Source organism: Drosophila ficusphila, unplaced genomic scaffold, assembly GCF_018152265.1.
Source record: "Drosophila ficusphila isolate 14025-0441.05 unplaced genomic scaffold, ASM1815226v1 contig_220, whole genome shotgun sequence".
Taxonomy (NCBI): Eukaryota; Metazoa; Arthropoda; class Insecta; order Diptera; family Drosophilidae; genus Drosophila; species Drosophila ficusphila.
The window spans coordinates 583,229-605,066 of NW_025064118.1; the positions used below are offsets into that span (position 1 = coordinate 583,229).

Sequence of the window (21,838 nt, forward strand, 5' to 3'; positions counted from 1 at the left end):
CTTGTTATCTTCGGTAATTGTTTAAAAGTGCGGTTAAAAAAATAAAGTAAAATATGGAAACGGTGTTTTTTTCTAAAACTTCGAAATCCGTTGGCGGAGAGTGAAATTTTTGCACCGTTTTTTTGTTATTAACAATTAAAGATGCGATTTGTAGTACAAATTCGGATCTGAGTGACCGTATTTGCATGTGATGTGCCGATTATTGCAGTCGTCTGGGAGCGGTTTATTGCAAAAGGTTCTCAGCGAGAAACTGGCTTTTTTTTCTTGATTTTCCCTATTTTTCCGTTTTTTTTTTTTTTTGCCATTTTAAACTTGCCTGATCCGTGTCCTTTCGACTTATATACTACCTGCAAAAGCTACCAAACTATAAAGTAAGATTAAAAGGGAAGTTAACTTAGAATAAGAAAGACTGCCCGACTGCATATCTTGACCGACTTTGACTTTTTATACTACTAAAAAGAATTTAGCTGTGTTTATAGATTTAACACCCAGAAAAACAATGACTCAATACTTAAAGCCAAAATTAACTTGATTGATATTTTTATTGTGAATTTTTAATGTATAACCGAATTTTGTTCGGTGGGAATGCTTTGATGAAAGCAAAACCGTAATAAGATTATAACTTCCTATAATGAATATAACACAGGTTTTTTCCATACTGGAAACACAAAAACACTCATAAATAGTAGGCATTTGATCGATATGCACAAGCAGCAAAATAGGACATAACCCTAACATATATGTACACAAAAGATATACATATATATGTACCTGGTATATGTTGCCTTCATGTCAAACTTGGACATGATAAGTGGCTTCAAACGAGATTATTACACAAGTCATTGTCCCTTAGTGCTACCGACACTCGATTTCATTCGTTACTGAAAATTTTAATTTTGTTTAACATACACATTAATTTATGTATAGAATTTGATACATTTGAATTATTAATGTATATTTTACCTTATACGAGTTTGCATGCACACGTCGTGTTACTGTTGAGAATTTTTTCCCTTTCCCAAAGGTAAGCTGCTATTGGCGCCAGAGACAAAACACTTTTTCTTAAATAGGAAGGTAAGCATTTTTGTTATAGCAAACCATCAAGTATATCTTTTTTTGCTTGACATCATATTTATGTATATCTATATGTCGGATGTTGTTTTTTTCATATTGATTAATTTTAAACTTACAAGTTACAAGTTAAGGTCTATGAACGATGAAGAAAAATAAATCTACGGGCATACAAAATTCTAAGTCCATTCGTCTATCAGTCGTTCCACTTTTATATTCTTCACAACATGGTCTTGCTTTCCATACATACTTAGTATCAAATCATTTGAAGCTTTTGGGTGTGTGTGTGTCTTGAGTCACAGAATGCGATAGTCGATGGTCAACGACCAATCATAGATCTTTTAATCATCAACAATGGAATAAACGAGAGATATATAGTCAAAGTCAGCTTCTCTGCCCGATGTCCTGCTTTGACCTTGAAGAGTTTGGTTTTGGCCTGTTTGACGCCATGTTGAGTTGGTGCTATTAGATAGGTTAGAAGCGCTAGACTGACTACCACCAGGTATGGTTACGTTGCTTGCAGTACTCTTTGAGCCAACACTGTTCGTAGATCCTGGTCCACCGTTAGAAGAATTGCTACTCGCCGCAGTACCACTTCCCACAGAGCCCGTACCAGAGCCACCACCGCTAGAAGCATTTGAGACTGACCCTCCTCCGCTAGAACCGAGTAGATTCGAAGTGGTCACACTGGTGGTTGGATTACTGACTCCACCACTGGTCTTGGCGCTGCTATTTCCATTGTTGCCACCACCACTGACACCACTACCGCCGGTGTTTCCATTACCATTACTGTTGTTGCCGTTGCTGCTGTTTCCGGATAGACTAGGCCCCGAGCTGCTGCCACCACTGTTGGATGGGGTGACAGCTCCTCCGCCGGTTCCAGTACTGCTTCCACTGGAACTTGCAGAGGATGCCGTTTGTGGCAAGTGCTGCATTATGTTTTGCACCTCATTCTCGCTCGGAGATTCTGCATATATGGTGGTGTTAGCAAGAACACAGTTGTTTAACGCCATTTGCGCCTTGTTTGCCTCTTCTCGGGTTGCATATTTACATAAGGCAATTCCTTGGTTCAAATATAGGTGAAAGCTTACAAGGGGGCCATGTTGCATACACAGTGTACGTAAAGTAGGTCCATCAATCTAAAATAAAAAAAAAAGCACATTTAAATTAATTATCTACAAAGTGTAACTTTTAAAGAAGATATGCCTTTAAAGCCTAAAGCTTAACCTTTAAAGCTTATCCTTCCTCGAAGTATGTTATTAATACTTATAATAATAAAAAACTAAAAGCAATTACTAATTGAGGAGCAGGATGAATTAATCGTTACTCTTGTTTTAAAACCATCAGGGGCGGATTAAGACAATTTGCCGCCCTAGGCAGTTTTGATTTTGCCGCCCTAGACTGCAGCCTAATTTTCACCTTTATATCATTGTTTTATTGACCTTGTGTTACACGGTTGCATGAATTTCCACATTGAAATTTGGCTTTTTTCAGCAAAGGAACTACTCGAACTACTCGATGGCTGCCGCGAACGCGCGGGAAATTCAAACGCACGGTAATTTTCGGTTATAATGATTGTGCGTTTGAATTTCCGCGTGTTCGCGGCAGCGAAAAGAAGTATATTGAACAATATGTTAAAGTTGAAGACCTTAGAGTAAAAATTTTTTGTGTCTATTAAAAAGTAGTATTTTATGTAGTGTTAACAGTCGAAATTTGCCGCCCCTAAAAATTTGCCGCCCTAGGCAGCTGCCTATGTTGCCTATATGGTAAATCCGCCACTGAAAACCATACCTGTAACAGGCTGGGTATTAATTATGTATACTTACTTATATTATTGATATCATTATTTTACAGTCGAATCCCGATAATTCGTACCCCGCTAAATCGAAAATCGCGATAATTCGTAAAAAATTCTGTTCCCTTGAAAAAAAATCCCTTGAAAAAATTCTCGATAAATCGAATTCCCGTCTAAATCGTAAAAGAAGTGATCCCCTTGCCATTTCGAATTATCGGGACTCGACTGTATATTATTCGATTATATTGTAAGCGTTGGTCACACTTCTGATCTCTCGAGAGAGGATGTGCTCTCTCGAGAGAGTAAGAAGCTAAGCATAAACGGGGGTTGAAAGCTAGCTGCCTGCGAGCAGCGAGTTCAGTTCGTAGGGAGAATCATAAGAGAACACAATAAAGAAGATCCTGATACATACCTGAGCTGTTAGATTTTTGAGAAGCAACCAACTGGAGCCCCAAGATGTATTTCCACTCGTCCACGTTGTATTTGTTGTTTGAACACCACCACTTCGAGCCTGTAGCCAACCATTAGAAGCGCCTGTGACAGCAGATGGGGTTGACGTAGTACAATTTCCTCCATTTCCTCCTGTTTTGTTTGAATTGGGAGTCAATCCTGGTGGCGGACCTCGTTGCGATGATTTGTTTAGGGGGCTTGTCCAAAGCTCAGAAGTGGCTGCACATTGCTGACTATTGTCAGACCAACTGAACGAAACAACATTATTTTGCTTAATCATTTTTATTTTGGTAATTACCTTGGGAAATTTTGGTTAGGATTAAAACTCCAAGTGGACGACGATAAACTTAGCGGCGGCAAATCAGTCGGTGAATTCTTGCCGGTATTGGCAAATATGTCAGCATCTTTTGGCGTCGAATTAATTGATAGTGGAGATCGAGCAACGCTTCCAGGAGTAATGCTGGGATCATCTTCTATGCTTTTGATCTGAGAACCCTTAAAAGCAAAGTTCTGCTTGGATGTGTTTTGGCTTTATCGTATTGAACAGTTTTACCTTCCATGGTTTCCCTGGCTCAAACTCTTGGACCAGGTCGGTGTAGGCAGTTGCAGCTGAAGTTGGCTGTGCAACTGACCAGTCTTTATTCTCGTTATCGGATGAGGGGTCTGGCCATCCGTCCCCAATATTGCGACCAGTTGACCAAGTACTAGGCGACCCGATAATATATATAATATAATTAATTTAATGTATAAAGAAAGCTACATTAGGGGTTCGATGTAGACAAAAAAAATAATCCAAACTTATTCTATGGAACTAACTCAACTATAGTAAATTAATTTGTATCGTTTTTTCTCCAAATTTTACGTTTTAATTAGTGTGCGTTTTAAATACGGAAAATTGTTAATCCAATATTAACAGGAAAAAAACTTTTTTGGCCTAAGAAGCAATGCTAGATACATATGTTTACACATACAGGCAGGCTCCGGTTTTCACTTTTTTTTCTCGTTTTCGTTTTTGGGCGAAAACGTACGTTTTCGTTTTAGGTGCTCCGGTTTTCACAAACTTTTTGTCATCGTTTCGTTATCGGAATGGTTCAAACAGCTGACTTTTTTTGGTCAAAAGTAAACAAAGCGAAAAAATGACTTTTATATTTTCAATTGCCTGTTTTGAAGCCAAAAGAAGGCAGAAATTGATTGATTTAAGAAAATCGAGACATCTTAGATGCAACACATGTGTTTTTAATATGTCTGACGATCGGTAAATTAAGTTGTCTTACTTACATTTTTAAAAGTTCAAATAAGCCTCCATCAGAAATCAGCTGTTTCCCACAATAAGGGGCTGCCACCTTTTTTGCAGCTTTCATTCCACTATTCTCAACCACTTTTTTACTGCACTTTTGCCATTTAAGAAACTAAATTAATCATATTTATTTATAAAAAGCTGATTTAACTATTCTTTACAAGTATTTTTTTCTTCGTTTTCAATTTATAAGTATTTTTAAGTGGTTGTTTCGTTCCACTACAAGTACGGCAGCATTAACGATAACTTTGGCAATAGATTTATCGAGCCTTTAGCAAAACGAAATTTGTTGTTGCCGACGGCAAATATTTTATGTATGAAATCAAGGTGGGGTCAGAAAATAATTATTTAAAAAATAAATACGAATTAGATTGGCCTACTGATGATGTGAAATGAACATCAATAGACCAAGGAGTCAACTATTTTTTTACTTTTGCAATTAAGAACCGTTTTGATGTAGAAAAAGGCATTTACTTTTCATTTCGACAAAAAAAACTTGCCCGTTTTTGAAAACGAAAAAATCTTGTGAAAGTGAAAACGGGAGCACCAATTTTCGTTTTTGAAAACGAAAACGAGAGAATCTTGTGAAAGTGAAAACCGGAGCCTGCCTGTATATACCTGTTATACCTAAAAGACATTTGAGAATAAATCACTTGACAGTTGTTGTCACCATCTTGAACAGTTATGCCAACTTAAAGTTCTATACCTCGAAAAAAAAACACCCATTGTATGCAAAGCCTTCTGCACTATACTTAACGAATGTCTTAACGCCAGTAACAGGTCACTGGGCTTATACGAATCTACCCAAACGGATTGGCAGCACAGTTTAACGAAGAAACCGTTCATTATAGCTATGCATAAGTACTTACCCATCGTTTTGAAGACCTAAAGAACTAATGTTGCTCGAATTGTTCGTTAAGTTTTGTTTAGTTGCACCTGGAGCACGGGAAAATTCCGTACTATCGGAGTTTATATCCTTGTCTAATACTGGAAGCTTCCACTGGTTTAATCGGGACTGTTGATTGGACCCTCCTTGATATCCACTTGGCTGGAAATGAAGTTATTTCATTTTAAGTTATAGGTGTGTAAAAAGTAAATCAAAAATCAATGCTTATCTATGTGATGTTAATTTAACAATTATTTACTTATGTGGTAGATTTGTGTGTATTCATGTACAAAAATTTATCATTAAAGTTTAATATTGAAAACGACTAGATTTATCACAAGCCCCTCTCTTCTGTAGAATTTTTATTCAAAATTATATGATAATAATAACCCGATCTTTGTATAAATAACTTTATTTCAAGCAAAATCCATTTCTTGTTAACAATATCGAAGATAGAACAATTTGTCTTCCTATTCCCTATTATTTATCCTACTGATATACCCTTGTAGAAATTAAATATCTAATTTTTTATATTTTCGACTATTGTTCATATGACAGCTGTATCATTTAGTCGTCCGATTTTGATGAAATTTAAATCGAAAGTCATGAGTACTTTTTTAGGACCGTGAAAGATCGTGAGAAACTTAAAAAATATAATCCTGATAAAAATGTATGTTAATCATGGTTTTTACACCTTTCACATGGTATCAATAGGATATAGACGTTCGAACCCTGCCGTAGTATCTTCCTTCCTAACAAAAGTTTGTATAGAAGCAGACAGACAAGAAAATCATATACAAGTCTTTAGTTTGACCCTATAGATGTGTGGTTTCAGTAAAAACTCTTCTGTTTTTCTTCTAATTTTTCTTACAATTTAAAACGAAATTTTTACGTACCTTATTGATGTTAAGCTCGGAAAAATTGCTTGGCAAGTTATTAATTGCATCGTGGCTTCTTAAATATTCATTGCCTGAGTTGTTTAAGTGTACTGAGGGATGTTGCTGCGGCTGTTGTGGCTGCTGTTGCTGCGAAGTTGGTTGCATATTCTGCTGTTTTACGTAGACAGCCTGTTGTGCATTTATTTGGTTTTGTAAATTCTGAATTTGCTGCTTGTACTTGGATATCGCCACATTCACTGCCATTGGATTCGCATTTCCCCCACGAGCAAGGGATTGCTGTGCTGCTTGGAGATGCTAAAATTGAGCGACATCCGATTAATGATTAAATGATGACGATTTTTCGAAAGATAGATAAAAGTACCTTTATATTGCTAAGAAGTTGATTCAACAGATTAAGAGTTGTCTGTGTTAGCGGTTGAGTCAATATCTGACTAGATATGAAACCACTATGTATGGCCAGCTGAATCTGCTGGCCCAGCATGCGAATTTGTTGTCCCGACGGTTGATTGTTGGTGTTTCCTGCTATATTTACAGAGGCTGCGGCTGCCACTGCTACGTTAGGTGTGTTTTGAGCAAACCCGGCGGACACGCCGGATGAGTTTCCAACCGACTGAGGTCCAACAGCAACGCCGTGTTGGCCTTGATTCAAATACTTTTGCACTTGCAAAGCCGACATGTTTGTATTATTGTTGCCAGCTCCAGTAACAGCAGTACAACCCATGTTACTCATAGGGTTCTGCGAAAAGAAAATGGTTAAGGATAAACCAGATATAATCGACTGTGATTTCTTTTTACTATCTAGGAACGCATTGCTACTATGCCAAAAATAAACGCTTAGAAATTAAAAAAAAAATAAAAACAAAAAAAAAAAAAAATTTCCCAAAAAAAAAAAATTCCCCAAAAAAAATTTTTTCAAAAAAAAAAATAAAAATTTCCCAAAAAAAAAAAAAATTTTTTACAAAAATTTTACAAAAAGAAAAAATTTCCCAAAAAAAAAATTCCCCAAAAAAAAAATAAAAATTTCCCAAAAAAAAAAAATTTTTACAAAAATTTCCCAAAAAAAAAAATCACAAAAATTTCAAAAAAAAAAAAAAAAAAAATTCTGTATAGATTTTTCGATCTTTCCTATGGCAGCTATATGATATAGTTATCCGATTTTGATCAAATTTAATTCGAAGTTTTATAGTAGTTAAAAAAAACACCATCTAGAAGAAATCAAGTCGATATTATCAAAAACTACTATGGGAGCTATCATAAATAAACATCGGGATCGATTCTAATGGTGCTGCTGATCAAGAATATATATATTTTTATGTGGTCCTATTAAAATTATAAGCCCTCTGCAAGGGTATAATGGACGAGAGCAGTTATTTTACATAGTGCACTTACATGAGAATAAGTCATCTGTCCACTGCCGACTGGGTAACGACCGGCAAATCCACCGCTGCTCGTTGAACTTGTGTGGTCGGAATAAGACCCAAGAGACTCCTCATGTCGACGCCAGCCATCAATTGCCAAAGATGAATTGGCGCGAAGCATATCGGCAGCTTCTTCGATGTTCATATTGGCAGTCACTAAGGCCCGTTCCACGTCTTCCTTCTTGAATCCGTTGTCAACAAGAATGCGGTATTGCTTGCTCTGCTTAATCATCTCCGAATTGATAACGTTTACCATTCCCACATTAAGGGCCGATAGCTTTTGCTGCTGTTGAGATTTTCCAATAATCCCACCGTGTGCGCTCCATTCGGATCCCAAGTCAACGCCTTCCACCACACCTACCCCGGCCGTACTGCTCCATCCCGATGAGACACTAGAGGCTGGCAGTTTACTTTGCTTATTTCCCCAACTTACTCCAACAGAGTTTGCTTCGCTCCAAGAGTTTTGTGCCAGTGTCGTGTTGGGTTTTTCATCCACCCAGTTACTACTAGATACACCACTTCCACCTCCACTGGAGGCAGCCACATTGACGTTGTGACTGTCATCGCCCCACGTGGTGACGGCAGCAACAGTATTCCTTCCACTAACATTGTTCGAATGCACCCACATGGCCCCTCCATCGGGCTTGTGTTGCACGCTGCCCACGGTTGCTAAGCGAGCCTGAGGCCCGACAACACTGTTCATAGGATTATTGGGATTGGCACCCACTGGAACACTACTATTGCCAACGCTTGTGCTACCGATTCCGGTACCACCCGACTGAATTTGACCACGCATCAAATGGCCACCACGACCAATTGAATCAGTCATATCCTTCCAGTGACCGCTCGAACCAGGAACACGAGTTTGCTGACCCCACAACGAGGTGCCATCGTCGTAATTGGGAATACTGCGACGCTGAGGCGGTGGCGAAGGCTCTTCCCAACCACTGATCTGCTTTGAAACTTCTTTGGGGCCACTAACGTTGACGCCAACGGCTTGAGCCGGCCCCCACTGTGTTGGTATATTGGCCGAGACAGGAACTGGGCCAGCACCTCCGGGACCGATGCCTGGACCTGATGTTCCTCCAACATTCGTGCTCGCAGTTGCCACATTTTGGCCAACCATTTTGTTAATATTTTGTATCTGATTATGGGACATTTGCGGATGATGGCCCCACATTTCGGATGTGCCATTTAGACGACCGGATATTCCACGGGGATCTCCTCGTATAGGATCACGTGGATCAATCATACGAATATCTCGGGGATCGCTGGTAGCCCCGCCAGAACCATTTCCACCACCACGATGATCAACATTCCGAATATCCATAGAGCCACCCCCAGGCAAAGGACGAATTTCTCGAGGGTCTCCCCATCCGTTTCCAGTGCTGTTGGAGTTTCCGCTACCACCGGCGACGACACCCGTGGCTCCAGTTAAATTGTTTGATCCACTACCTCCTGGAAAAAATTATACACTTACTAATTATGCATTAAACACTAAGTTAAAGTGACTTAGCTTGACTGATAAATGTAAAAAAAAAAAAAAAAACGTTGATGGACAGAAGCTACTTCATAAATTCAGAACAAGATGATAAATATTATTATAACATCCTAATCATTAATTTTTGTGTGCATGATTCGGATTGAAACAATTTAGGTCTATGTTATTACCAGTTGATCCGAGTCCAACGCCTACTACACCTTGACCCCATTGAGGTCCGCCAGAAGAGACTACACCTCCTTGGCCAACATTGACTCCACCTTGGATTACTCCCACTGTAGCTCCAGATGCTGCGTTGCTACCCGATCCTCCTGTCCACACACTGCTACTGTCGGCTCCATCATCATCCTCTCCCCAAGTTCCGCCTAGGTTAGAAGAAGGTGTATGACCCCAAGACGGCTTTGGAACTTGTTGAGTAGTTGGCTGACCGCCGTTTCTTAAATTGGACTCCCAAAGATCTGTGCCGTTGTTAATACTTGGCTTCCACATGGGCGGTCCTGCACCATCTTTGTTAGTTGGTTCTGGAGAGCTGGGAACTTCCCAATTGGTATCTTGGTTGACATGCTGACAACCCCAGCCATCCTGGGAAAATAGCGCTTCGCGCATAGTGCTCAAGTGCTCTAACTGATCGTAAGGTTCTAAAGTTGCATTACCAACTAATCCAGCATCGATGTAACTTTCAGCGTCATTATCGTAAGCACTTATCGCAATTTTTCTGGACTCGAGGTTGGTTAGAAATGGAATGACTTAACAGTTACCTTTGTGCTCGGCAAACCAAAAATGTAATAACCTTGCAGTTAAATCTGAAAATTCATAAAAAGACGATTTATTTACATTACATTATTTTATCAGTTATTGGGCTTCCTTAAATCCCCTCTATATAATATAATTTCTTAGAATTTTTTCAGAATTAATATAAACTAAGTGAAGACTACAAATAAGAGAATATAATATTCATATTAGTAACTATTGCAATATTTTTGTTTAAGTGATTATGTTAACATGATTCTTTGCGGACGATGTTCTCTTAGAAGTCTTGACATTGAATTAAATTTTATGAAAATCGAAGGACTAAATCATACAGCTGTCATTGGAAAAATCGAAAAATCCATATAAAATTTTTGAAAAAAATCTAACGTCTTTAATATAACTCGAGCATGATTTTTTGAATATTGAGTTTTTGACGACAATTAAAAAAAAGATTAAGATTTTTTAAATACATAAAGGCTAAATAATATCGAAGCTATGTCGATTTTTCTATTAAGTTTCTATATTTCCGATGGTAGTCATTAGGAAACTCTATATTCCAAAAATTATGCCTGTCTGATGAAAAACAACGACTCTATTATTTAATTTCCGTTAATTTTGTATAGATTTATCGATCTTTCCTATGGCAGCTATACGAAATAGTTATCTGATTGTGATAAAATTTTATTCGAAATTCGATAGTGGTTAAAAAACACCATCTGGAAGAAATCAAGTCGATATGAATTAAAAATATGAATTTTTGAGATACACATTCACGGACCATTATGTTATAATAATCATATTTTAAGGTCTTTTTCTTAGACCACATTTAAAATACAAAAAAAAAAAAAATTTTTTTTTATTTCAGAGAGGTCTATGTCGATTTGGTTATTAATTTCATTTTTATGTAAAAAATGAAAAAAATTATTGGAAAAATAGGCAAAAATAGAGAAGTACTATTCAGTAGAGCTCATTGATAAACGTAATGATCGAACTAATTTAAGGAAAATACTGTAACGATACATTTTGTAATGAGTCTATTCCTTTTATAGACGTATATTTTAAATGCAAGAGTGTAAAGGTGTATCTGCATCAGCTCAACGCAATTATTATATTTTTTATAATTTATAAATTGGTGGTTAATCAAAGACAATTTAACACTATTTATGTATGTATGTATATTGAAAAGTTACATTCAAAACTGTATGAACGTCATTATGTCGCTGCACTACCAGGGTTGCTGCACAACAGGCAGATTTTCCCTTTTGTAAACATACATTTATACTTTTTTATTAAATAAAAAATTGTACACATTTATTTATATGGAAAACAAATGGGCCACATTCCAATATTATTTTAGCACATATAAGCCATTTCAGACATACATACACGTATACTTCACGCATGTATACACCATTGTTTAGGTTAAAAAAAAAAATACGTAGAATTTGTTTGACAACTCTGGTAGGCAGCCATTATTGACGCAATCACCCAATTTTAAGTCTACTTTAACTAACTTTGCACTCGCCAGTGAGCAACGTAAAGTTTTATTTTGATGCTTATTCTAATGTTACGAATACCTGCTATATATTTATAATTTATAAAAATGTCTTTAGATAATTTATTAGTATCAAACACATGTATATACATTGTATGCACATTATTTTCTGTACACTATGTGCCGAAGGCACTTTTATTAATTAGTATTTTCGTGTCTCTGAATGTAAAATTACAAATGAAGATCGAATAAAAACCCACCAAAGGCTATCCTTTATTTGGCACTGTTTTAAAATGTTTTGCACTTCAACATTTTTTTATGCAAATATACCGGAGGAGATTAATAGAAAATTTCGCATATACCAAATGAGAAGTTGATTTTCTCTATATAAGTATATACGTATGTATGATTGTGTATGTATGCTTGCCAAGCCACTCTAACGATTTCACAAAGTGTGTATGTGTAGAAAAACACACACTCGTTTGACAATTAAGTACAATGTTTCACATTTCACTAAACTTGTATCCTTTTTTTGTTTTTAGAAAAGTAAAAACTAATTTAAATTAAAAGTATTCGTCTTTTTTTTTGGCAATAAAATATTTTTTCTGAGCACGTTAAACGACGAGGACGGTAAAACTGTATTGTGTATTAAATGAACCCATACAGCTATAATAATGCCCGGTCAATATTGCCACCTAGTCGAAATCAGAGCGTTGGATTTCAACTTAGTGCTAGGTGAACAACCAATTTATATTAGCAATGCAAGCCATTTAATATATTATAAGTACAATATTGTTATGAAGGTTGGTTTTAATAACGGCAACATTATGGGGGAAAATTTAAAAATTTAACAGATGCTTATACGTTATATAAAATATTTATAGCGTGGCAACTCTTAATATTTTACAAATTAACATGTGAATAATCATAACTTTTAATGCATGTATACACAACGAATGTATTTCACACTTATCCACAAACACGTATGCGAATAATTTCGCTTAGATTTTAAAGACATATAGGTTATGCTTATCTAGGTTATGTACGCAAGTTTCTATACCGTTCATTCTTGTAGCATACATGCCTTTCTTTTACTTTTTTATTTCGGTCTGCAAGAGAGCGCTAACACAATGAGAGTTATATTCTTGCGGTACTAAAGGTTTTCAATGCTTCTTGTTTGAATGACAAAGCGATTGTTTTTTTACACGCACACAAAAACATCCAGAATAGTGCTAATTCATTTTAACTCACGATCTTGAGTTAGTAAGTACCTATAGGACGCTCTCGCTCTCTCTTTTCATCTAAAACGCCAAGCAATTTAATGTATTGGTATATCGATACTTTCGAAAAGGAATCGATTTTAATTCATGTGTTGTTCACCAGAATTATAACGTTTTCACACAGACACAAGAAAATTAGTGCGAAAAGGCAAAAAAACTTAATAAATTATTTAATTAAAATAATATCATAATTAAAACAATCATATTTTGGTCAATCAATTCCGCAAGATGCCAAGGGGATCACCTGTTTTACGAATTAGACGGGAATTCGATTTATGGAGATTTCTATTTAACGGGGCTCAATAATGAAAGAGTCGAATAAACGGGGTTTTTACATTTCACATCATTTTTACATACATACGTATTTAACTTTATTAAAATTAAACAAACATTATAAGTATGTACATTCATTTGAACGTTTTTTTAAATTAAAGGAAAATTAAACAAAAACATAAAATTATAACAGCGAGAGAAACACCAAATTCATAATGCATAGCGTCAAAAAGGCGGCATATCTGTCTGCAAAATCTAACGGTGCTTTAACTACAAAAAATAATTTATTATAAATTGTATTTTTCTTTTACTCTTTTATTTACGGCACATAAGGACTCTCATAGATACAGTAAATGTTCACCATAGGCACGCTAGAAGCATCAACTTATTTGGCTCCGCATTAAAAATCGTAGCCGGTACTCCAGATTTCGATAACTTCGAGAAAAATAAATTCCCGCAGAAATAAAGAACATAGAATCAGAAAATAGGCAGATAAATATTAGCACAAAGACCCAAGAAGAGATAGATAGATTTTTCGCAGTTTATTAGGGCAGCTATATGGTAAAGTAATCTTTAACCTATGTTCTATTTATTTTGACAGACTACCATTAGGGTATTTTGATAAAACGATTTCAGAAACTATATTGAATCTTTGTGTTTTTTTTAATAGATTTGTTTACAGACTACGGTGAAATGAAAAGAATTAAGACTGAACTAGAATGTTAAAAAAAGTAGGATTAAACGATTTTGCTTAAAATATATTCGCTCCCTATTTGCTATTTTTTGTATATTATATTGTATATTCATTAAGCAAATTTTACCAATTACTAAGAAAGTCAAATCCCTTAGGGACTTGCAAATCGGGCGTTAAAAGTTTAGCATTCTCTTCTTGACATACGTCTTTATATTCTATTTCATTATCAGACAAATCGGTTGAAATACTGCTTTTTGATCCAAATGTTAAAAGTAATTGCAACTGTTCAGTTGAATTAAAATAGTCATCATTATTATAAATTGATATACTTTTTTTTGCCTTTATCACTTATGTTACATTTATTTCCACTTTGGTTCACGTCGTCATTAACTTGGCTTTGGAGGCAGCCAATTTGTTGTTTTTTCGGACTATTCGTCGTTAATTTTAAATGAGCGGATTTTGTTACATCAATAGGAACTTTGAAAAGAGAAATATTAGCTACTTCTTTTGATGGTAAGTTTATTTGCGATTTTGATCGGAAACTGAAGGGAAATGAATGTTCATCACGACAATCTCTGATATTTTCGTCATGCAATATTTTTAATCCAACATTTTGGTAAATATATGTGTGCAAATCCTGACCATTAAATGAATATATAAAGTCACTATAAAAAGATCTCTGTTCTCCGTTTTTTGAAGTTTCTTTTCCTAATTGTGGTTTTCCTGATATACCGTCTCTTTTATATATATTGTAGTACTTAGTAGATATATCAGGATGTATTAATTGGCTGTTTAGTATTTGTTCTTGTTCATTAAGAGTAAGTGTAAGCCATGCATCTCGACTGAATGCAGATTTAACTCGATTTACATCCTGCGTTATTTTTACAGAAATGGAATTCAGCTGTGAGAAGTAAGTCTGGAATCTTTCATGGGCTGACATCTTTAACCTGTAAGTAAACTAATTTAAAGTTAGTACATAAATAAAACAGAAAAAATTTGTTATAGGGTATAGTTATACCCTCCAATGGATATTGGCGGGCATGGTCTCCACACATACATACATACATACAATATAATGTACATACATATGTACATAGATTGAAATGTTTATGCTTATCAGGATTTTAAGTACTTTATTGAATTGTAAGCAATTATTCCAAGCTGTTTTTTACAGTGTTAGAACTCTGAACAGATGTATACATATATTTTTTTTAACTGTACTGTAATCACTTTAATAAATCGTAAATTATCTATCTTTATTTCCTTGCAAATTTAAATGAATACAACCTTAACATTTCGGAACAAAACGAGATATCTGGTTATTGTCGTAGTATCAAGTGTGCAATGAAAACCGAATTAAACTACATGTATTTACGTTTAACACCCAAGTGCATTTCTGAGTCTTTATAAATTTTCTTACCCCCAATTTAAAAGATATGCGTAATAATCGCATACAAAATTTTAAGCTTGGCTTGAGCTTGCTTCCGACTAATAGTTGCCATAAAAATACTTGTGTTATTTATGTGATTAATGTTTTCGTATTGTATTGTCTGCAGATTTGCAAAGTTGTTTATAACTAAGGATGGAACGCAACCATCAATAAGCACTAAACAATAGAGCTGGGAAAAAATCGATGTCAACATCGATTACATCGATTCTTTTTTTAAGCCGATGCATCGATTTGGTTTTCAGGGAATCGATGTATAGAAGGCCTAAAAAAAAACCAAAAAACAGTTGATAAGCTAATTTTTGCAAGCAAAAACCAATGGCTAACAGAAATTTAAATGCTTTGCTTATTTTGAAAACCATTATTTTTATTCATTTTCCTTCTTGTTCTTATTTTTGTTTTTTAACTTTTTTAAGTTCATAGTTAAGTTTACTTTTCATAATTTTTAAGATTTGATCTCACTGATATAAAAATAAATTTTTTTTTTTGGTTTAATCGATTTAAATCGATGTTTTTTTCTAAAAAATCGAAAAGAATCGATGCACTGAGAATCGATTTTTCCCCAGCTCTACTACAAAGAGCAGCAGCAGAGTGGCGACAGAATTTTTTTCATATTCGTTTTTCGAACTTCGTTTGACAATGCCAATCGGAGTAATTTTAGAACTGAAGCGTAGTGAGCCTTAGCCATCGTAGGGACACCAATCTTTGAAGAAATGCCCAAGTGTCTTATCCAAATTCATGTCAAAGCTCTATGAGATCACTATCACTATGACATTTTATTTAAAATAAATAGCTTCCACAAAATATTTTTTTAAATTATTTAAAATTTATTTATATGCTGCTCATATTAATACATCAATGAAAACTGTTTTCAGGAATGGGATTACGCTAACAAATAACTAGTATAGGAACAATTATTAACGAAATTTCTAAGCAGAAAGATGACAATATTTCATGTCGGTTCATAAATTGTCAAAACTTAGACCATTGTCTAGTCCAAATAAAAAAAAACAATAAAAAATAAGACATTTTTACAATATTATGAATTATAAATGTTGGTTATGCACTAATAAGAATGTACCCTAAAATTGTAGTCTCTAAGTTTCCTTAGTCATGACAACCAAACAAGTTTTAAAATTGTTGCGACTAAACGTATTTAAAAATATTAGTTTTATACTATACTTAAACAAAATAGGAGAAAAATGTAACTGTAGCTATTGTTGATGCTGATTTGTCTGATGATTCCGTTTCTCACGAGCCCGTTCAATGTGTCGCTTTCGTTCTTCTTTTGTCCAATAACGACCAATTTTAACTTCAGACACTGTATCCTCCTCCGTTGTGGCTATTTCGTTACAGCGCACGTTCTTCCGAATAGTAACTTGAGGGCGATTACGAACTGGCCGCTTTACAATGTATCGAGTTCCATCTGGGCGTCTTTTGACCTTCCATACCATTGGAATTTCGTCACTATTTTCGCAGTTAAGCAGTGTAGCATTTTGTTTTGAACTGGTGGAGCTATGGAATTGATTTTTAACCTATTTTTATAAAATTAATTTTATTAAAACACATATCAAATCATATAAATCATTAATTCGAGATTCGAGAGTCATTAAAAAACTTAATATTCAAAAAATTATGCTTATCTGACGAAAAACATCGATGTTATTTTTTTTTTTCTCTTGATTTCCGTTAAGTCTATATAGATCTTTCGATATTTTCTATGAGATTTATATGATTTTTTTTTTTTGGGTTCAAGTATATTTAAAAAACTCGGAATTGATTTTTAACCTATTTTTATAAATTTAATTTAAAAAAATATATAAAATCATAAATATCATAAATTCGAAATTCCAGTCATAAGAAAACTCTATATTCCAAAAATGATGCTTGTCTGATAAAAAAACATTTTTTCCCGTTTATATTCTATATAGATTTTCGATCTCTCCTATACGAAATAGCTATCCGATCAAGGAGGGGCAGCTCTTACCTCTTGGCTACTTACAAAGTGGTAGCTACTCAAATTTGGTGCGTTAAACTGTGGGCAAGGACTAAACGATTCCTCAGGATGTTTAACTCTCAATAATTTGAGGTCGCCGTTAAGTTGAATGTTCTCGTATTTTGCCTTACTTTGACTTTCTGAAATATTGATCATTAGTAAAATTTTTCAACTAAATAACACTAATTTAAACCGAATTAATGAACTTAAGTTAAGTAAATTACATTTGCATACCGGTCACATATGCTGTTTCCAAATTGGACGAACAGAGGCCGATGCGACCAGATTTTCCAAAAGGTAACAGTAACATACTGCTTACAGCAGTTGTATCAAAAGCTTCTCTGGGTCCATCGATCAACGTGCTCTCTAGCTTGTGCATGGCAGAGATGTCGTCATTTACGTTTCCAGTATTTTGATGGGGCGATGCGCTGTTATTTGAGTCACCGGTATTGTAGGCACTTGATGAGTTATCAACTTCTTCTCCAAGAGCCACATTTCTGGTAGCAATATTATTTGGTCCATAACCGCTATATGGAACACCGCTACTGCTCGAATGGCTAGTGTTGGTTAACGTGCTGCGCAAAGTAAAAACGCGACTGCAAGTTGGTTGCTGGGCAAATTTAAGTGGAGGGGGGCGACCAATAAGCGTGTGTAAAGTTCTAGGATACTGTGGTTTTAAGCCCAACCACTGAGCAACTCGCTGAGTTTGTTGCTGCATAGTCGTTTCTAAAGCTTGGGCTGGTGTCGTCACTTTTGAGGATGCACCTGATTCTATAGAATTCTTTCCGCTTGAGCTTTGGTACGGCGAACAGTAGAGTGGTTCAGATTCAGAATCCTCGGGAATGGTTTCATAGATGTGCTCGTTTTCGTCATACTGATATTGACGATGAATATGGTTTTGGTTTAAAGATTGATTTAGAGTTTTTCGCTGATCCAAACTTGCCTCTGGGCAAAGCTTTATTTTGCTAGTTGAGTTTTTACATTCTTCAAACTTTTTTTTTGGCAACGACGATGTATTAACATTAAAATCTGATAAATTCTGTTCACTTGTTGAGTGACTACTTTTGGATGAATGTACTCCGGTTTCATTAGATATTTCTTCTAAGGACTGCACGTGACTTAATAATACCTTATCCAATTTATCCACAACATTCGTGTAATCATCTGGTAAAAATGTATTGTCGTACTCAAAATTAATGTCCTCTTCGTCGTCATCTTCCTGTTTAAATCAGTTAAAAAGAAGATAAAATATATATTTCAACCTAAGCTTTTCTAGTTCTTTTCCAGTGCTTAATTAATATTCGTTGATATTGTTACAGGTATATTAAAAAAATAATACAATTAGAGACATGGTGCTATTCTTACTGCACCAAAAAGAAAAACTGGTTTAAAACATTTAAATCAATGAAATATTTTAATTAAGTACTGTTTGATGAAAAACCAAGCTTACAGGGTACACTATTCGACTAACTAGAAGCGTAACTGCGCTGTTACTTTCCGCTATCTGAGTTTCTACCTCCTCCTGGTCTTTAACGTCCATCCCGTTAATGCGAAGGATCTGGTCACCCTGTCGCAGACGCCCATCTCGATGAGCTACACTTTCCGGTTGTATGTGACTAATAAATACGTCTTCGCATTGATCTAAGTCGTTGTACAGAATATGATCTTTATTCGTACCAATGCTTGACGACTGAAATCCAGAGGAGCAAACAACTAAACCAATTTGATCGCTGGTTGCGTTATTAGCAGCTTTTATAAGCGTTACTTCCTGTTATATAAGAATACAAAGATAATTAGTTTTGAGGATATATCGCCCAATCAACTTAATACATGAGTTAGAAGTATTTGCATAGTTATACTTATTATTATTATACTTAATTATAATTTAAGGCATAATGAGACCCCCTACAAGCCCATTCCGAATATGTATGTATTTTCTTGATCACATTATGATATTATCTCCTGCAAAACGGTTTGACATAAAAACCTAATAAAATAACCACAACTTCGGAAAAAAATGCAAATGCGTACTAAGATCGAATTAGGACCCCAAAATGGATCTAAAATGATGACGTCATAGCCCCGAATCAAAAAATAAGACAGATCGAAAAAATATATAGAAATGTTATAACATATTTGCTTTTTATCCCACGAACATGAGTTTTAGAAAAACGAGTTTTCTTTAACTACCCATGAAAGGTCGAAAAATAATTAAATCACGCTTTCCGACACTTTTTTATTATTAATGTTTAGGTCCCGAGGTAGCTCCTTAAAATAAAAAAAACTTTTTAGCCCATTTTTAGGAAAAGCCCCTAAAGCACAATTTTACAGATTTCACAAAGGAAATTTTCGCAAAAGGCCCTCGATGAAACCATCGTCACACTCCACATTCCATCTGACACACACGCATAAAAAGCGTATAAGCCATCGATGAATCAATAATGACGATGAATTTTTTTTACAAACAAATCGATTGGTTAATAAAATCTGCTATATACCTCAATGTCGATTTCCGGTTCCAAACACTGCTCAAACAAGTGGTGTTCTCGCTCAATGAAGTGATCGGTTAGCGTCTGAACTAAGTCGTGGTCCTTTAAGACGTCGTCCTGGTCGACTGAGGCTTGGGTTTGTGTTTCCTTCGATGCGGCATAAACCGTGGAGCATCCTGAACTTTCTTCATGGTTAAGAGTCCGTAGAGTCAAAATAACTGGATTTTTAGTTGTAATTTCACCCGAAGCAGCTAGAGTCGTTGACGGGCTGGTGTTCACTTGTTGAGAGGCACTGTTAGTTGTTGTCGACGCAGAAATGATTGCGTCTTTTGGCTTTTCAGTTAAATTAGAAATCTGTTTTTTGCATTTATTTGAATGCAAAACGTTTGAACTGGCTTTGTCCACATCTGGCAGTTTGGTATTGGCATCTTGTTTACATTCTAAATTAAAAGCACTATGCTTTTGTCTGCATAACTCAACTACCAGGGTTTCTTTAGCTTGCAGGAACTTTTGAACCGCTTCATACCATGTCAAATTACTTATATCGTAACCATTAATCTAAAAAAAAGAGAATGAGATACAAGGCAAGACAGGAAATATGATTCATGGGTCAGATAATATATTATAGTAAACTTACTTTCAACACGACATATTCGTACTCAACTTCGACAACGCAACTATTCATATTGCTGTCTTATTTCTAAAAACTCATTGTATGTTTTCATTTAATTGTGTACATATTTTTTCGGATGCTAAATGTGTGGCCAGACTGAAGTAGCAGTGAGACCGCAAATTTATCGATAATCTGGTTTTCAGATTTGAAAATATACCTTTTACACTTTGATATTATTTTATTTATATAACAATAGAAGCCAGTGATGCAAATTTGGGACACTTACAAGTCAAGGGAAACCCCCTAAAAAAAGAATGCCCAGAGAATAAAATTTAGGGGAACCCCAGCATAGTGACTGCACAATTTCCTGACTGTACATAAAATGTACTTTTGACGCTGGATAAGCCGCTGCTGTAATTGTTGTAGAATAATAACCCAAAATATTTGTTAAAGTTTTATATTTTCACTGGTTGTGCTGGTGTATTATAATGTTAATGTATTTAATTTTGTATTAATGTATTTCTGTTTTTCATTCAGTTTCTTTATGTGTAACTTGACCGAAATTACAAAAAAAAAACTCGATAATCCAAATAAATACCAAAAAAGTTATATATTTGGTGCAACAGATCGATCAAGGTTTATATTTTTGAGGACAACTTCAAATCAATTGGTTTTTCACGCAGTTGTTTTTGATCAGATTGTCTTGATTTCTTCCAGATGGTGCTTTCTACCTACTTAAATTTCGAATTAAATTTGATCAAAATCGGAAAGCTCTATCATATAGCTGCCATAGGAAATACCCTTGAGTCGCTAAAAAATTTCATAAATATCGGACAACTATATATCATACAGATGCTCTAGAAAGATCAAAAAATCTATATAGAATTGACGGAATAAAATAACATAATTGTTTTTGGAAATAAGACTTAACGACTCTTGAATTTCGAATTAAATTTGATAAAAATCGGACGACTATATCATATGGTATAGCTGTGATATGAACAATCGGCGAAAATATGGAAATTAATAGAAAAATAGTAAAAGGTTCGATGTTGTTCTGCCTTTATGTATTTTGTTCGACATTTTTAATGACTGCAGGGGTATATACAATTTGACCAACCAAGGCTAAACGGGCCTAGATGTTCTGTATCCATAAATAATTTAAAATTTTTGAATTTTTTTTTTTGAAAACTTTTTTGTTACTATAAGTAAATAGAAAACTCTCCAGCAGAAGGTAAAAGGCTTAAAGTTGAATGTCAGGGTTGTAACGATGTTTTGGCTATGCCAGAAGCTGAGGATCGAGGGATCCTGTTCACCCCCGCCGTCGTCGCCAGTGCCCTTCCCCTTCTGGTGCCATGCGTCGCCCACCGCCCACGAACCTCCAGTGTCCCTGGATCTCTCAGCTCCGTCGTCTACCGCCCAGTGTGCCTGGAATTTTTAGCATGCACTGGGACGGCTGCGGCGGGAGCCAGTCGTCGCCAGTG

General features: G+C 35.4%; 3 protein-coding genes across 10 annotated transcripts; all 3 read right to left on the reverse strand.

Moving 5' to 3' along the window:
• Positions 1-523: 523 nt before the first annotated feature.
• On the reverse strand, positions 524-12,872 carry LOC108095016 (protein Gawky). 5 transcript variants are annotated; one of them, XM_043207608.1, is made up of 10 exons: positions 12,834-12,872; positions 9,488-10,120; positions 7,788-9,274; positions 6,760-7,134; positions 6,396-6,692; positions 5,483-5,661; positions 3,870-4,020; positions 3,615-3,811; positions 3,279-3,564; positions 524-2,210 (listed from the first exon to the last, which is right to left on the reverse strand). In XM_043207608.1, the coding sequence occupies exons 2-10, from the start codon at positions 9,921-9,923 to the stop codon at positions 1,413-1,415; spliced, it is 4,206 nt and encodes a 1,401-aa protein (XP_043063543.1). In that variant the 5' UTR covers positions 9,924-10,120; positions 12,834-12,872; the 3' UTR covers positions 524-1,412. The 5 variants fall into 5 exon arrangements, with proteins under 5 accessions (XP_043063543.1, XP_043063542.1, XP_017051370.1 ...); XM_043207607.1 differs by lacking the exon at positions 12,834-12,872 and adding an exon at positions 11,823-12,232; XM_017195881.2 differs by lacking the exon at positions 12,834-12,872 and having other exon boundaries at positions 3,615-3,802.
• A 770-nt stretch (positions 12,873-13,642) lies between these two features.
• LOC108095052 lies at positions 13,643-15,430 on the reverse strand. The gene is made up of 2 exons (XM_043207610.1): positions 15,230-15,430; positions 13,643-14,756 (listed from the first exon to the last, which is right to left on the reverse strand). Exon 2 carries the CDS (start codon positions 14,747-14,749, stop codon positions 14,123-14,125), a length of 627 nt encoding a protein of 208 aa, XP_043063545.1. The 5' UTR covers positions 14,750-14,756; positions 15,230-15,430; the 3' UTR covers positions 13,643-14,122.
• Positions 15,431-16,062: 632 nt separating this feature from the next.
• Positions 16,063-20,505, reverse strand: LOC108095049 (slo-interacting protein 1). Of its 4 annotated transcripts, none has more exons than XM_017195952.1 (6): positions 20,379-20,505; positions 19,751-20,299; positions 18,703-19,020; positions 17,487-18,471; positions 17,244-17,392; positions 16,063-16,791 (listed from the first exon to the last, which is right to left on the reverse strand). In XM_017195952.1, exons 1-6 carry the CDS (start codon positions 20,424-20,426, stop codon positions 16,471-16,473), a joined length of 2,370 nt encoding a protein of 789 aa, XP_017051441.1. In that variant the 5' UTR covers positions 20,427-20,505; the 3' UTR covers positions 16,063-16,470. The 4 variants fall into 4 exon arrangements, with proteins under 4 accessions (XP_017051441.1, XP_017051442.1, XP_017051440.1 ...); XM_017195953.1 differs by having other exon boundaries at positions 17,259-17,388; positions 17,477-18,471; XM_017195951.1 differs by having other exon boundaries at positions 17,244-17,388; positions 17,477-18,471.
• Between the last annotated feature and the right edge of the window lie 1,333 nt (positions 20,506-21,838).

Coding starts and splice junctions, on each gene's coding strand:
- LOC108095049 (XM_017195951.1), bottom strand. CDS start 20,426: ATGAATAGTTGCGTTGTCGAAGTTGAGTACGAATATGTCGTGTTGAAA. Junction 20,300..20,378: donor ACGAATATGTCGTGTTGAAA/GTAAGTTTACTA, acceptor TCTTTTTTTTAG/ATTAATGGTTACGATATAAG. Junction 19,021..19,750: donor AACCGGAAATCGACATTGAG/GTATATAGCAGA, acceptor CTTATATAACAG/GAAGTAACGCTTATAAAAGC.
- LOC108095016 (XM_017195877.2), bottom strand. CDS start 9,923: ATGCGCGAAGCGCTATTTTCCCAGGATGGCTGGGGTTGTCAGCATGTC. Junction 9,275..9,487: donor CGTTGGACTCGGATCAACTG/GTAATAACATAG, acceptor AATTTTTTCCAG/GAGGTAGTGGATCAAACAAT. Junction 7,135..7,787: donor GACAGATGACTTATTCTCAT/GTAAGTGCACTA, acceptor TTCTTTTCGCAG/AACCCTATGAGTAACATGGG.
- LOC108095052 (XM_043207610.1), bottom strand. CDS start 14,749: ATGTCAGCCCATGAAAGATTCCAGACTTACTTCTCACAGCTGAATTCC.